This window comes from Aythya fuligula, chromosome 5, assembly GCF_009819795.1.
Source record: "Aythya fuligula isolate bAytFul2 chromosome 5, bAytFul2.pri, whole genome shotgun sequence".
Taxonomy (NCBI): domain Eukaryota; kingdom Metazoa; phylum Chordata; class Aves; order Anseriformes; family Anatidae; genus Aythya; species Aythya fuligula.
Window position 1 is genome coordinate 7,449,438 of NC_045563.1, and position 16,639 is coordinate 7,466,076.

Genomic DNA, 16,639 nt, shown 5'->3' on the forward strand with positions numbered 1-16,639 from the left:
GTGTATTGAGCTTCACCATGTGTTATGAAATACAGTTTATATTGTCTGCATAGAAAAAAGGTGTGTGGATTTTAGTAGGTTTGCCAATGAGTAAATGAATTGTTTGGAAATAAACCTGCAGAAGCTGTTAGGTATCTAACGAAGCTATAAAGTTCAAGAGTATTGATGAACCATTTTTTTAGAGAAAGAAATGCAGGGCTGGTTGATCAACAGATTAAACAAACTTATCTTGCTGGAGAGCAGGGCTCCAATTCAGTGGCACCTGGACAGGCTGGAGAAATGGCCTGACAGAGACATCACAAAGTTCTAACAGAGGCAAATGCACTGTGCCAGATACCAATATAAGCTGGAGGCCAACCATCTGGAAAGCAGCCTTCCCAAAAAGGCTGGGGGTCCTGGTGGACAACAAGTTGACCATGATGCAGTACTACAGCCTTGCAGCAAGAAGGCCAACACCATCCAGAGCTACCTGAGCAAGTGTGGCCAGGAAGTCCAAGAGTATGATCTTGCCCTTCTTTTTGGCACCTGTGAGGTCACATCTGGGTAACGTGCCCAGTTTGGGTTTTCCAGAGCAAGAAAGACATAGACATACTGGAACAAGTCCAGGAAGAGGAACAAGGGTGGTAGAGGGACTGTAGCACAGGGCATATGAGGAAAATCTGGGAGAGCTGGGTTGGTACAGGCTGGAGAAGAGATGTGTATGAGGGAGATGTGACCACTCTATGCTGCTATGTAATGGAAGACTGTAAACAAGATGGAGCCAGACTCTTCTTAGTGGTGTACAGAGAAGAGATGGACAGTAACAGATCCAAATTATAAGAAAGGAAGTATATATCTGCATATTAAGAAGTCTTTTTTTGTCAAACGCTAGATCAGGGGCCCCATGTTGGGGTGAAATCCCCATCTCAGGAAATACCCAAATCTCAACAGGATCAGGCCCCATGCGACCTGCTCTGTGGGGCACCAGAGGTCTTCCAAGGTCCCTTCCAGTGTAATTTATTTTGTGACTTTGTCTCCATGAGAGTTAACTAGGAGCTGTGCTGTATGTGGTTACATTTCCCATCTGACATAACTCTCTTCCTATAGAAAGTTTAATTAGACTGGTTTCTTACACTCGTAAATACCACCGTTGTCACTACTGGTAATTTATAATGTGACTTTTCAAGGGTATTTCAATTTCATACTCAGTGTTTAAAACTGAATAAATGACCACAGATAATTAATTATTTAGAAGTTGTGATCGTGTGTAATTTATAATAATTAGCCTTGCAATCAGCAGCACCCAGCTGAACATGACCTGCATATGCTGCATCTGGTTTTCAGACTTCTTTTTAAGTTTAGAGTAAAAGGCAGAAATTCAAGCTGTGTTTGTTTTTTGAAGGGAGTTTCTAAACTATACTATCTACAAATGTTCTTTGTTCCCCAAATCTAGGAATTGAGTGCCATTGAATCTCACGTAAAAGTGTTTGAGAAGGATATTGTGAAAATGAAGACAATCCTGTCATCAGAAGATCTATTGGAATTTTCTCCTAAAGACCAACTTAAACACGGGCAGGTCAGTGAAAACTCCCATAAAAGCTTTTTTTCCCCTATATATTTATCCATAAATTACTAGCTGTCACAAGCATAAGACTATTTTGTGACTTCATACTACAATGAATAAGTTTTTAGCATATGATTTTGACATGTAAGTTGAATATGTTACGCATATTCCAACTCTCAGGTCAAAGGGTGAAAGCATTATTTCAGTCATGATTTCAGCTGCATGACTACAGTAGGAAGTAGTGAAATCCAAAAGGAGCAGATTGGTAGGCAAAGTAGTTCAGAGGACCTGATGTCTGTGCTGTATATGTCTTGGGGGCTTACTTTGGACTAGCCCTCAGTCTAGTCCTGTAGACTGAACATCCATTAATGGTTGGGAGTGTTTAGATGCTCTTCTGGAGAGTGTCTTCTGCTATAGTTTCATCTGAAAGGAATTGAGTCTACATGCTCCAGGACAAGTGTGGAATGTAAACTCTAAGGTAAGACTGTTGGGATATCCCTTCAAGAAGAACAGTCCTGGTCTGGCATAAAATATTTGAAACAAAAGCACTGTTAAAAACATGCCAATAGACAGCTCAAATATGTAACTAAAGCACACAATTTTAGACATACTTGACATATAAGTACTTCAATTTTTGGAAAATTTATGATCTGATTTTCAGAAAGACACTCACTGCTCATGATTCCACTTACCGTCAAACAGTAAGTAATCTGAAAGTCTGAAGATCAGGCCCTATTTTCCAAAAATTGAGGCAAAATGCAGCAGATGCTTCTAGAAACGTAGGCTGGAGTGACTCACCACAAATCCATTTAACGCATGCAGAGACTTCATTGCAAAGATATCTTGGCCAGATGGTTTTTCTTTCTCTCTTTGAGTAAAATAAAGCAAAGCGTTATGGTATCTGTTCTTTTATATCACCTGCAGTCCATATTGTTAGTTGACTGAAATGCAAAAAGCATGGGTTCAGCATCAGGGGAGAGAAAAAATATGTTATCAAACCACTCAAAGCTTTATTATTCTTAGAACAGTTTTGTAATGACTGATATGGAAAAACTAAAGTAATATTTCTTCTGGAAAATAATGTTCACCTACTGCCTTATTTTAAATTGAAGCCTGGATAGTATGCAAATAACAAAAGAATTCCTGACGCAGATGCTTATGAGTGAGAGGATAAGCATCTATGTTCTAATTGCAGCTATTTAAATGAAATCTTTTTGAGAGGAAATCAAACGGAAGTATTAGTAAGACCTAGGTATGTCTTCAGGATAACCAGGAAGTTGTGAGTTGGAGTTGCCATTCTGTCTTTGCTAAGTTGATCACTGAGTCTTCCATAAAACACATATTGTGGTGTCAACTTAGGCCCATTTCCGATCATGCAAAACTGAGAAAGTTGATTCTAAATTATGCATCCACTCAGTGTAGTGATATGAGAAGCTGACAGGACTGGCTTCAGAGGCTTCTCCTGGCTTCCATTCCTGTTTGTCATCTTCTCAGCTGTGATAAGACGTTTTATAGGACGTTTGGAAAATGGTTAGCTTTATTATATGACATTTCATGACTGGTTTGCAGTGCCAAAAACAAAAAACCCGAGCTGCCTAGGAGCAGCAGAAGGATTGGGCCATTTTTTAAACTGTTTTCACTGCCAAAGATTCATTAATTTGAAATGATGCACTTAGTAAAATAGTAACTGCTCTGAATGTGACCCTTTTTTTGTAACTGAGCAAGCTTTATGTATGTATATGCAAACAAAGCAGAATTGTAAATGTAAATGATATCTTCCTCTTGCTTTTGACAGTCTCACCATGTATTTTCACTTATTTGTTCTAGGTTTTAAATATTCTTCCTTCTTATATGGGAAACTCACTAAAGAAAACTCTTGCACATCATAACAAAACTGTGAATTTTCCGTGTTGATTTTTTTCCAACTGTAACATCCATCATCTATCTTGTATCCTAATAGGTTATACTTGACCATGTTGGTCCTATGCAGAAGACCATTGTTCATATCCAGTCCTATGAAGAAGCACTTCAGCTACCAGGGGTGAAAACACAACCTTTCTCAGTCTTCCGAAAAGCAGGACAACTTTTGAGAGAATTGAAAAAACTAGAAAAAATAACTAAGGAAAAAAATGAGCTACTGGAGGTAATTGATTTGTATCCACTTATTTTATTACCATTTATTTATTTTGAAGCTGTCACCTAAAACACCTTTATTTTATAATCATTTTATCACTAGATAATCTTATCTTTACAGGCGTATAATGCACCTACTGTATCTTCTATGTAATGGCTTGGGGCTTTTTTTTTGTTCTGTTGTGTTTTCTTTCTTCCCTGTGTAATTTGTTGCTACAACAAGCCAAGCCACACTAGTTACAAAACTCAAATTAATTTCAAGACTATTTCAGTCACAACTGATACTATTTGTTTTACAATATTATAGGAAAATGAAGGCATTGCTGTCTTACAAGTCTTACAACCCAGTCTTGCACTACTGATGATTGAAATCCAGTGTTACTTGCAGGTGCTCACAGTTTGCGAGTTTTAGGTTTTCCAAACCTAAAGCAGACTGCTTTAGAGCACATAACTTCTTACTAAGCATTTCGGAGGCCAGGCAGAGAAAAGTGGGAACTAAAAAGTGAATCTCCATCTCTGTCTTTGTGAAATTAAGGCATTCAAAGAGCAAAAATATTACCAGGCAGAGTCAACGTGTTCATGAAGGGGAAGTCCTGTCTCAATAATTTGACCTCCTACAGTAAGGTCACCCGCTTAGTGAATGAAGGGAAGGAAGTGGATGTAATCTTTCTGGATTTTGGTAAGGACTTCAATACTGTCCCTCACAAACTCCCAACTGTGAGATCAGCAGGTTCATGCTACACTGGGTGATGAACTGGCTGAATGGCAGAGCTCAGAGGGTTGTAATGAGTGGGGAAGTGGAGACGGGGGTGCGGGTCTCTTCTCCCTGGTAATCAAAGACCTAATGTGAGGGAACTGCACAAAGCTGCACCAAGGCAGGTTCAGACAGGACATCAGGAAAAGCTTCTTTACCATGAGAGTGCTCAAACACCAGAACAGGCTTCCTAGAGCAGTTTTTGATACCCTATGCCTGTCAGTGTTTGAGACATTTGGATGATGACCTCAATAACGTGCTTTAACTTTTGGATAACCCTGAAGAGGTCAGGCTGTTGGACTAGAGATGATCTTTGAAGGTCCCTTCCAACTGAGCTATGCTATGCTATTCTATTCTATTTGAGAACGAGGAGGAAAACGCAGGCATGCTACATACTTGCATGCATGCTACAGACATGCACGCCTGGAGTTGAATAAAAGTAATGACTCTGTGGATCTGTATTAAACATTTTGGGTTTTTAGTCCATATAACTTCTTAAGTCTGAAAAATAGATGTAGTAAAATACAAACGTTTCTGAGAAGGAGCTACCAGATTAAATATTCAAGAATTTCAAAACACTTTTAAGCCCTTGGAATCAGGGTGCTTTGCAATTACAAAGTATTATCATGAGTCTCTTAAGTCATTTATATAGAGCATTATGTCAAGGTTTGTATTTTTTGCCTTTTTGGAATAGCTGCAGTCTTTTTTGCTCAGCATTTGCCTTTATCTTACATGCATGCAACAAGCTGTAGCTGAGAGAAATTTCTTTGTAAGAAAACAGATTGGAAAAATTACAGTTCTTGGCAGCAGGGATATCAAACTGTGCAAAAAAGACTTTCCAGTCCTATTGAGTGAGTCGAAGGCAGCAGTACTACAATAAAAGTCTATCACCACCTAAGACACAACAAAGGATAAGCCTATTAAAGGATGGCATTTTTTAATGCTCCATTATAAAGGTAGTAAGTATTCTGAAAGGAAACCAAACTGGAGGCAAGCTGCCCATGTAGATCTCTTTTTTTTTTTTTTTTTTTTTTTTTTTCCCTGAGGATCAGTGTGACATTTTAGTGTTTGGATGTGTTTGCACATATTTGCTATCCATGATGCAACAGGATCTTGCACTAGTAACTTCTGTATAAGTAAGTTGTAGTGTAACACCTGAAAAAGTTTAATGGAAACAAAACCTGTAATAGGGTCTGCAAATGCTTCAGGGTGGGATTTTAGGTGGCTTGCATGTGTGTTCAATGTTGCCTTCTTTTTTTTTTTTTTTTTTTTTTTTATTGGCTAGTCAAGTACCACACCTATCACTACCTAAATAATGCCACATAATCGCAGACTGGCCAAGGTCGGAAGGAACCTCTGAAGATCATCTAGTCCAAACCCCTGCCAGGCAGGATCACCTAGAGCACACTGCACATCAGGAAGAGTACCTGAAAGTCACAGCAGCTTTATCAGTTTTCTGTGCAAGGGAGTGGCAATATTTGCATATTTGATGTTTTACTATGTTCATTTCTTAGTGCCTGCTCTCACACTACTGACAGGTGGGCCTTTTCCATGGTTAGGTCTCAATATGAAAAGTAAAAAGCAAAATTTAAGCATGAAATAACTCAAGAGAGAGGCATCGCTTCTATGTAGGCATGATTTATGTTCTATTAAGAAAAGGATAAATAATTTTTTTTTGCCTTTTTTGAGAGGGAAATTGGAGTCTGTATACAGAGTAGTATTCTTTAGTTAGTCAAAGAAATTTGAGATATTGCATATTTTACTTCTTATTGAACAGTCACGTGAATGTGGGAGTGCAGGGATGTGTAAGGGAATCTCTCTTTTGGAAGGACTTTTAGTTTCTCATCAAAATTGGGCAGGAGAATACCTACTTTTTTTTTTCCCCTCTGCCCTCTGATTTTTTAGGTATGGCATTAAAACTAAGACCATAGTCTACAATTAAATATCTTCCTCTTAAATTTAGCATTTTTTAAAGCAGGGAAAATACTTCTTTCTTCCTTTTGAAACCTGTAAATTAAAAATAAAATCATGCAGAATCTTACTAGTGTGTGTTCTACTGGGAGGGATTGTTGTTGTTGTTTATAGCCAGAAAGACTCTTTGCTCTGAAAGGCCAAGTCTGTGAACGCTTTGCAGACAAGGTTACCAGCCTCCCGGGCTGTAAGTTTAAGCCTGTTGGTAACTGCATTTTCTTCTTCACCTTTTGCACCTGAGGAATAGGCCATAGATATTCGTTGATTCATAGCCCAGAGGCTGGAAAACAGAACCACCAAATGTTTTGTGAACTGAATGCGTTCACAAAATATTCTCATCTGTATAATTTCTTTGTTACCTGCGTGATTGTGTCAGGCTGTGGCTGACAAACATTAGCAAGGTGTGTGGGGAGGTTGCTGATTTCTGCATGAACAGTGAAGCATGGGGGTTGATGAGATTTTTCTGTCACTGTCAAATGAATAAAAGTGAATTTGGCAGTTGTTAACACATAGTAGGCTTTCTCTAAGTCATGTAAGAAGAGGAAGCTCACACATAGTGGAAATACTTATCATTTTATAGGAAGTATTCAAATTTTTAGAAACCATGGTCGGCTTATCTCCTGAGCTGCAGTTTCTGCCTGGCGTACAGCACAGTTCAGTTTTGGTCAGTGCAGAACTAGCTGGCAGTAAAGACGTGAGCACCACTGAAAAACAGGTAGGCTTTCTCATTTGATATGAAACAGAGAACAATGGCCAAACATGTGATTTCTCTTTATTTTCAACCTTTTCTAAATTGTAGTGAATGTGATTAAATATGTTCCATTTTGCATTTTAGATTCAGTCATACTCTAGAGTAAGCAATAGTATGCTCCGAGGCAGAATTCCCCACTGTACTGCTTATGAATAGAGCAGAGCTTGTCTCTAGCAAGTGAATAAACTTTGTGAGGATGGAGTTCTGTGAAGTTAGGAGGACAAACACGGTTTCTTTTAACATGTAACTACAGATGCAAAAGGGGCTCAAGTTCTCTTTCGTGCAAGTTAGTTGCATTACTGACTAGTTTGTTTACATCCAAGTAAATTCAAAATTATTTATGATGATTATAATTCGCAGGAAGCTTTAAAGAAAACAGAAGAATGCGAGCAAGAAATTGAAAAGCGGAAACAGTTCTTAAAAAACCACTTGGTTGAAATATCACATGAAAATCAACCTCTGGCTCAGAAGACTTCTTATCCAGAGGTGGGTTTCATTGTTTTCTCTCTTATGTCTGTTACTTTTCCTAAGGCTACTCCTGACAACAAGTAGCACTGAGAAACAGGAGTGTGCTTCCCCTCCCTGCTGCAATCAAACAGGCAACTGAATACCATGGTGTGACTTCACATGCATAGTTTGCTATATATGAGGAGATATAATATTAGTTTGCAAGTTGGGCACGTCTTTCATATTATATTCCTTGTTGATTTTGATATGCATCTGTACCCTTGTCAACTCCCAGTGAAAATCTGAAGTAAAAAGTGAAAATTTTGGTGAAACAGTATGCAGTGCTGTTGTTTTCCTGTGCTCCTTATCCAGCTAATGTGGCAGGTCACGTTACTGAGGTAGCAGCTAGGGGTAGTGCATGAAGAGAGCACTGTGTCCCTTTCTGATCACTGACCATGCAGTGGTACTTCAGGTGATTCCAGCTAGGGTTAGATTCTTTAAACTCCTTTCCTTGTCCTCGCTGACATGCTGTGTTTTCATCAACTGATAACACGCTGTTTTTCTCCCTGCAGTTGACTGTTTTCTGTAATGGATGAATTGCTTATTTAATGCAAAAATGAGATGTGTTTTAAAGACAGCCCTGCAGAAGTCAGGAAATGACTAATTAAGTATAATAACTATTTATAAAGTACCTCTGAAATGCTCAGCTTTTTACAGTCAGTCACAATAAAGTTAATAAACATACATTGTACTTGCTTAATAACTATAATCACTTGGTAACTCCTAAGTGCATAGCTGCTCTGCTCTCAGGTTGGATGTAGGAGACTTGATGCTAGTACTAAGCATGACTCATTTCCTGATTCTTACTTGTTTTTGAATTTGAGTATAGGTCTTTCTGCTTAATATCTGTGTTTTAGAAGAAAATCTCTTTCACAGTTGTAGCATTTCATTGATAGGATTGGCAATGGAATTGTCCATCTTACTGGGGGTCTTTAAATGTGGAAGTGATGTCTATAAAGATTTGGTTTCTGAGGAGGTTTTATTTTGGCTAGTTAAGTCTGCAAAGAAGTAACTGGTAAATTTATGGTGTAAAGTCTGCTTCTGCAATAAAGCAACAGAAATACTATTCTTAGTGAACATTTATAAATATATGGTAAATTATCATACATGGCCATCCCTTCATTCCAGGGACTTTTTCTTGCTTTTACCTCTGGAAGATTTCACCTTGTGTTTTCCAGTGTATAAAAGGAAAAAGCATCATATGAGTAGATTTTCCACAAGCTTTGAAAATCTGCTGGGTTTCCTGCCTCCACCTTCCTAGTTATGCAGCCATCCTAGCATTGCTGACAAAGGAAGCTGTGGTTGAGACAAAACCAGCTGTCTTACTGCTTTCATCTGTCACAGATTATTACTTCTTTAGCTTTATTCACACTATGATAGAGCAGGCTCTGGAATCAGTGCTGTTATTATTATAAACCTAGCATCAAAGCTTGCTCTAATGGACTGATCCGAGTCTGCATTGGGATTTTTAGCCACTTCTCAGTTTTGTGGTCAAGCCATAGTGCTTCAAAGAGATTTAGCACTTTCAGTAATGAAGGATGTGAGGCATTTCATTCCTTGTCCTGTCTTGTTTTATTACTGCTTGTGCTTTCTTTGCTTACCTGGTGACCAAGTGGAAAGGGAAGGCCCCTAGCAAAAGGCTCTAGAGCAATAGTCATGGCCAAGGGGGAAAGCAAGACAGATTTATTTTCCTCTTTGTTAGTGCAGTTACTTGAGTTATTGTTTAATCCCTGCAGAACATTAAATATTTTCCTTGTACTTTCTTGGGGACCATTGCTCCAGTATTACGTTCAAAGACATGGAAAAATTCTAGTCCCTAGCTGTGTCACTAAAACCCTCCAAATGGTTTATATTTGCTTCTTTTAGATCAGCTTCTGCAAAGAAGACTCAGCCCTGAATTACCCCTAGCTGTATTTGCTCTCATCTAGGCTATCCCAACTGTTCTGTGTCAGGTTTCCAGAGAAGGTACTTGGAAGAAACATAACCTGCTTTGACTCACAGAGTAATGTAACTCAGCTGCATTCCCTCTGTCCTGAGGGAAACTCGTATTCCCATGGCTATGCAAGACCTAGTTAAATTTATTTATCCAGCCTTTCACATTTGTTTCCAGACTACCAACCTACGCATTATAGCTAGCAAGTGCTGTCCTGAGCTGAATCTGTTGCTGTTGTTTTGTATGTGTCTGGACATCTCCTGCAGTGACAATGGGAAATTGTCCCAAAGCCCTGAGAAAGGAAAAAGGGCAAATAGACCCAGACCCAGTCCCAGTAAGATGTATCACAAGTGTCATCTGTTACATTACCATTTGGTTAACTAAGAGAAATGTCTGATTACAAATGTTGTTCCTCTTTAGGGAGAAATGGAAGCTGTAAAAGAAGAAATCATCCAGCTGTGTCAGAGAAAGGAAGATATTCTTACTGGGATGAAGAATTCAATGTCTGGGCTTCACCAATGCTTACAGCAAGAAGTGCCCGACCTAGGAGATGAATCCCCAGCCTCTGAATTTGCACAAACTGACTCAATTGGGACTACTGTTTCTGATCAGCAGGTAAGTTGAGAACCATGTTGTGATCACTTAGCCAAGAGATGATGAGGGAAGGTAAATAGCCCTTCTTCATCCAGAAAGACAAGCATGTGACAGAGCTGCATCCCTCCAGCTGTGAACCAGTATTACTTCTCCTCTCCTTTGTGCTTTTGAATGATCCTGTAAGGACTGGGTATAATGCATGTCTATGAGAAGGCAGGAAAGAGGTGTGCCTTAGGTTATTTTTTAGCATGAGCAGATCCAACATGAAGTTTACATTAAGCAATCAACAGCAAAATGCTAGGTGTGTAGTTTTATTGATAAGCAGTTGTTCTGGAATTTTCAGTAAATTGTTTCATGGAGCAAAATGAACTTTGTCCCAAATATAGCTGTGATATTGAAACATTAAAGCATAGCCCCAGTTTTTGGAGGTGCTTAGTACCTGCAGCTTTCAATTACTTTAATGCAGGGTGGCAGATGCTCACTGCTTCTCTAAAAGTGGACCCCAAGCGGTAACTTTCTTTTAGTTTACAGGCAGAAGAGAAGAGGCTTTTACTGTTCTTGTCATGAATAATTAGGCTGTCCCTTTGTGTGTATTTTGTAGTTGAAAAAAAGAGGAATGATGTTTCTTCTGCCTTGTTTAGATGAAGAGTCAGAAGACTATTCTGTCCACAGCAAGGTGAGTTCAATATATATCTTATATATACAGCTGTATATGTGTGGTACAAGGTTTTGTTACATGACAGATTATGAAAAATGTGTAAATCTGAAATAATTTAGAACAAATGGAAGCCAAGTTTGTCACACCAAGAAAATATGCTGAGAAACTGCACTCGAGTCAGCTTACCAGTATTACACAGGAACTCATTCTGCAATGTGTGATCCTGCTTTTGATGGGATTGCTTATACAGTAATACCCCTTTATGCAAGTGTTAGTGGCAAAACATGGGCCTCAAAAACAATATTTATATGTGGGTTTCCTTTCAGACAAAATTAGACAGCCTCTGAAGTGCTAAAATTAAAAAAAAAAAAAAAAAAAAAAGAAATAAAAAGAAATAAAAATGTATGTTTGAGCTTAAGAATAAAAGGCATGATCAAACTATTGGGGAAGAAGTGAAGGTAGGGAGAGATTTCTGGGATAATGGGAGAAGCTGGGAAATACTGCTCAACAGGTTGCTGACCTCAACAGGTCGAGGACCAAGGCTAGGAGTAAATTTTCATGCTGACATTAATAGCTTTTTGGAAAAAAGAAAAAAAAAATCCGTGAAACTTTGCAAACCTTCCAAGAGGGACGAATTTTTGCAAGTTGTTCAAGTGAAATTAGGAACCTGCAGAAATGCTGACAATATTGTAGCCTAGCTACCTGCTCGTTACTGATGCAAGTTTTCTTTGCATACAAGAGTTGGGAGTTGGCAGTTGTTTTGTTTTGTTTTTAGGGGACAGGACAGGAGAAAGATTGATTTGCTGGTGAGGTGTTTTGTTTGTTTGTTTGCTTTGGAATAGCATGAAAAACATGAGAATACTCTTAAGGTCTCCGGAGAAATCTATCAGTGTCACCCAGCTGCCATTCATCTTCAAGCAAAGCTTCAGAGCAAGGCAGAGGTGGGATTTGGGAGACACAAGATAGATAAACAAAGCAGAAATAGAGCCAAGTGTTAGTAAAGATTTGCAGTACTTTACATTGCCTGAAGAAACATATGAGCTTCCTTTTCACAAGCTAATGCTGAGCTCTTGCTGCTTTCAAAGGGAAGTACAGCCGCAGAGACAGATAAGAGCTGTTGGCCTTCAGAAAAAGATGGTGAAAAGCATAAGGAAGACAGCACAAACTCCTGGTCTTCTGGTACCTTGTCAGATGGTGTTTCACAGGTAATGCACTCAGGTTTATCTCCACAGGGCAGGAACTAATCTTTATGGAAAGGATCTGCACAAGTCCTAGGTGTTGAAGTCTTTGAAGTAAGAGACTGTAGAATTTCAGGATGACAGCCTTACTGAGATAACTCCCTCTTCTGCAGCAAACTAAGTTTTGCCTTAAGTGTTCTTTCCTATTGCACATAAGAATTTATTGAAACCTGACAAAAACACCAAAGATAGAGAGGCACATTTGTTAGCAGCAATTCATTTCACTAACTCCTGGAAAGGCAATCAAATGTGCATTTTGTCAGGGGATGATTTGTGGAAGAGGTTCCCTTTGTACATGAAAAGATCATCTAATATACCATGGGTTGAATGGCATGGCTGCTGCCCTTTGAGGCTTCTCTAGCACAACAAGTCAATAATGATAAAAACATTTCCCCTGTTGTCTCTGACTCTGCAGGATGCTGCTGAGCTAATGGGATCGTGCAATAAACATGGCAAGGAAACGTCTTTGCAAACTCTGCAGAACGCTGAAGACCCTGGCACAGGAGAAGAAAATCAAGCCATGGTGAGTTTGAAGGCCTGAAGTAGGCTGAACGAGGTGACCTTCGGGGCTCACTGCATAACCCAGCTACGAGGCAGAGGCCCTGTTCGGTTATGATAATGCTACTGGAGTTTGTGGCAGGATTAATGATATGGTAAGATACCTACAACCCTTTATGGGCCTCTTTATATTGCTGCTTAGGGTGAAAATGAATAATACGTTTTGATTTGCTCCTTGAAAATGAAGTTTACTGGGGAACAAGATGGAGTATTTTCAGGAGTAAAGATGCTGGCATTCATACAGCCATGAATGGAAGGGTTTAAATGATAAAGATCTGGATCAACTATGGGATTTTTAAGTGTTAGATAAAGGAGAAATTAATGAGAATGAGACTCCATATGTTGTTGCTTTGTGGAATGCAAACACTAGCTTCAGGATTCATGGGCAGCAGCCTATTAGTTATATGGAAAAGAACATATGGGGACAGTCTTGAATAGTCCAGCAAGGCCAGGAGCAGCAGACTGGTAGCAGAGCAGCCTCAGCTCTAGCTCTAGCTGGGTATAGAGCATGGAATAAGCTAGAATTCATCATTGCATGAGGCAGGACCAGGCTCCCAGGTTATTTTGTCTCCCGTTGTTCCTTAAATGCTTTCATCAAACTTATCCTTTTTGGGAAAAAAAAAAAAAAAAGAAGAGAGAGAGAGAGATGGGGGTAGAATCTGAGATGTGCTTTATTAAAACATTTCACATTTCTGCAGTGGTACATAGCTAACTATTAATAGCAGTCAGAAGCTGGGTGTCGGTATTAATTGTGTATTAATATTATAAGCAACAGCATTCTGCCTCATGTGAGCGAGTGTATTACCTATGATGTACCTGCACACATGATGTCTCTGTGTCCTTCCTCTCTGCTGTGCGACAGTGGTGTTGGTCTTTGCATGTGCAGGACATCTTTAAGCTCCCTTTGCAGACAAAGGAGATGTAGTCACTGCAGTCCCTAAGCACAGAAAGTGGTCCAGCTGAGCTCTCACTGCTCCTTCATGTTTAGCTGAGCTGCACTGAGTAAATCTGAGCTGAGTGTAATGGGAATTCAGACACCTGTATTCAAAAGACTTAAATCTTCAGGTGAACTTTTTGGGTATCCAGGCATCTTACAAGACAACATACGCGCTACTGGTACCTTCGTGTGCCACAACTGTATTTTGTCAGCCTCTTGTCTTCAGGGACACCTACAATCCGTGGAACCCAGTAATATAAAAGCTGAGCAGAGCAGTGTCTTGAGATTGACACAGCTGCTGTGGAGAGAGCATTGTCAGGTGGTGAGACAGAGTCCTCCTCTGCTTCCGTAGAGAATGCAGAGAAGGGCTCCCTTCCACAAACCATGGCAAACAGCATTTTTGCCAGCAACATCTTTACCATACCCATGTGTTGGTACACTGTGCTATTTCCATATGCTGTACAGCTCCCTACAGGGAGTGATTTTTTTGTTGCTGTTAGACGATTTATTTATGTGATCAATTACTACTTAGAGACAGGAAGACATTTACTTTTATAAATACTAAATTCATTTGTTTTCCCTAGAGATGTGGTTAAGTGTAGAGATATATGGAGACGGTTATATTTCTGTTCTCTGTTTAGAGCTTAAGTGCACACTAAAATTAAATAATTCCCACTATCCTAGTGATTGCTAAACAATACCATTTCCCCCCTCCTGGCATGTTGTCCCTCCTATGCAAATTCAGTTAGAGCAGCCTAAAACATAATCTAGGATTCAGAAACATGTTTGAATTACTGTGCGTCAGCTGAGCTTTGGTGACTGTCCACTGCATGTCCTCTGTGGTCTCACTCTTGGAACATGAACATATGATGTGTGCATGAAGCTGAACATAGTTACACCTGATTTTTTATTCAACTGATTTGACTGTATATCTGAGTCTCTATTTTTGTAAAGGAAGGGAATAAAGTTTACTGCAGTAACAGTGTCTGCCTGGGGAGAGGCAGAGTACACCGTAAGTGAAAACTAAATGCTTATGTACATGTGTATGTCATGCACAGTATTACAAATGTTTAAAGTTTGATTATTTTTTGGCATTATCAAAACACATTTACTTTAGTGAACCAACATGTTTTGCATGTCTCGTTGAAATAAAACAAACAAAATATTCTGCCCTAACTGGCAAAATATTGACGATCTGAAACAAACAGGCTTAGAACTAGTCAGAAATTTCAGATGGAGGTTGAAGTAAACTGGTACTTCTTTTTGTACCTTCAAGCACATATTCCTCAACAGACATACCTAGGCCGTTTCCATGATCTGTGCACTCAGATTTACTGTGCTTAATGGCACTGTCACGAGATATATGGGAGGTAAATAAGAAAAGTAATGATTAAAGTAAGGCACTGATAGCCGAAACATTCATGTTGGCTCTCTGATTTTCTGTCAAATCTCATTTTAACATGAAGGTTGTGCACTACTACCGGCCATCTCATTTGCTTGTGTGTATGCTCTAGAGCCTTGGGAGTGTTACAGGTTTTGTAGTAGAGGCGCTGTTCTCCACTGACTTATTAAGTACTTGCATGTGTTGAGGTATATACAGACCTGTATAACCTTCTAAGCAACTGCTGATATCTGCAAGCACTTTAGACTTCTTATTATGGGAGTGTACAGTTCTGCTTCTTAAAGGAGTGCAAATCAGAAGACAGAATTACACAACATATACTTAAAATACAGATTTCTTTTTCGGTGTGAACTAGAGCCCAAATAAAGCACATTCATTCGACTGTTGGAACCAAATACGTACAAGTGACTTCTAAGTGTTGCACAACTGCATGCTTTGCAGCTGTAAACTGCAGCACTTTTACATCTTACTCCCTCAGAAAAACATCTCTCCTCAGGGGAGAACTGGTTAATGGTGAGTCATCTCGCTTCCTGTGCGCCCAGGTATACCTGGGCAAATGCAAATCGCTGCCTGGAAACCTGTTGCACCAGGTCCCAGGATCACCTGGCTGCCAGTTTCCCTTTCTTTTTTTTTTTATCTTTTTTTTTTTTTTTTTTTTAATACTGGGAAGACGGTAACAGAGTTGGTTCTGAGCTTTGTGAATGTGAAAGTTAAACATTTCTCACTGGTAAGGGAAGGGGAAAAAAAGGAAGAAATAGATAGATAACTGTGTTTTTTCTTGTGCTTTGCTTCAGACTGACACGCCTCCTGTCCTCAACGCCACCCAGTGCTCTCCAGGGAAAACAGGAGACTCAGAGGAAGAGGTGGATGGCGGTAGGCCTGAGCCGGAAACAATCCTCCAGGTGTGCCAGGCCCAGGTTGCCGAGCTGGAACAATGGCTAGACAAAACTAAGGTGTCCCTGGGGTCAGACCCCCAGACCCCCAAAATGCAGCAGATGGTGGAACTGCAGCTTGGTGATTGCCAGGTAAGACCGAGCCGTCAGTTTGCTGCTGCCATCCAAATGAGTCACCCTTCCCCGGGATTTGTGAATGCAGAAAAGCTACAGTTTGCTTTTCCTTCCCTGCTTAATTGGCTTCATTACACTGTGCACAAGATAGGTAACTGCTTGGCTTCAGTTTCAGGTGCAGCTTTCCAACAGCTTAGTTTAAATACCTGTTTTTAGGGTTGTACACAGTGGGATCTTTATGTATCTTGGGCATTTAGGTAGAGCTCCGAGTGTTTTTAAAGCTTTGTTTTTATTTAGTTTATTTTTGGAAAGATGACTCAGAACAGTTTAAATCTTTGATCAAAAGTCATGTTTTCATTGGCCTCCATCATGATTAATCGGCTAGAATAAAGGGTTTTGTTTTGTTTCAACATTTTCACTTTTGATTTTTTTTCGAATGATTTAAAGACCAATGTAAAATAACTTCTGAACTGTTAAGTTCTTATTTTACACTTTAGGCCCCCAAAGCTACCAGTGTAGGGGGAAAGGTAGAGATTTTTCCCTTGCCTACTCTGTATGGCAGTGGTATGTGGAAGTACAACAGGTATGTGGAAGTGCCCCTGGTCTATGACAGCCTCTTGCCCCAGGTAGCCACAGAAGGAAAGGCGTGGAGT

General features: G+C 39.6%; 1 protein-coding gene across 4 annotated transcripts in view; it reads left to right on the forward strand.

The window, feature by feature from the left end:
* Nucleotides 1–16,639, forward strand: part of SYNE2 (spectrin repeat containing nuclear envelope protein 2) — a 186,390-nt gene that overhangs the window by 94,060 nt on the left and 75,691 nt on the right. For all 4 annotated transcript variants that reach the window (XR_004253309.1, XM_032188232.1, XM_032188235.1 and 1 more), the window contains exons 61-68: nt 1,433–1,555; nt 3,504–3,686; nt 7,513–7,638; nt 10,013–10,207; nt 10,788–10,862; nt 11,930–12,049; nt 12,498–12,605; nt 15,774–16,004. Coding sequence is in view for 3 of the 4 variants with exons in the window: in XM_032188232.1 (XP_032044123.1) it covers nt 1,433–1,555; nt 3,504–3,686; nt 7,513–7,638; nt 10,013–10,207; nt 10,788–10,862; nt 11,930–12,049; nt 12,498–12,605; nt 15,774–16,004 (1,161 nt within the window). In the remaining variant the exon portion in view is untranslated. The remainder of the gene's footprint in view (nt 1–1,432; nt 1,556–3,503; nt 3,687–7,512; nt 7,639–10,012; nt 10,208–10,787; nt 10,863–11,929; nt 12,050–12,497; nt 12,606–15,773; nt 16,005–16,639) is intronic.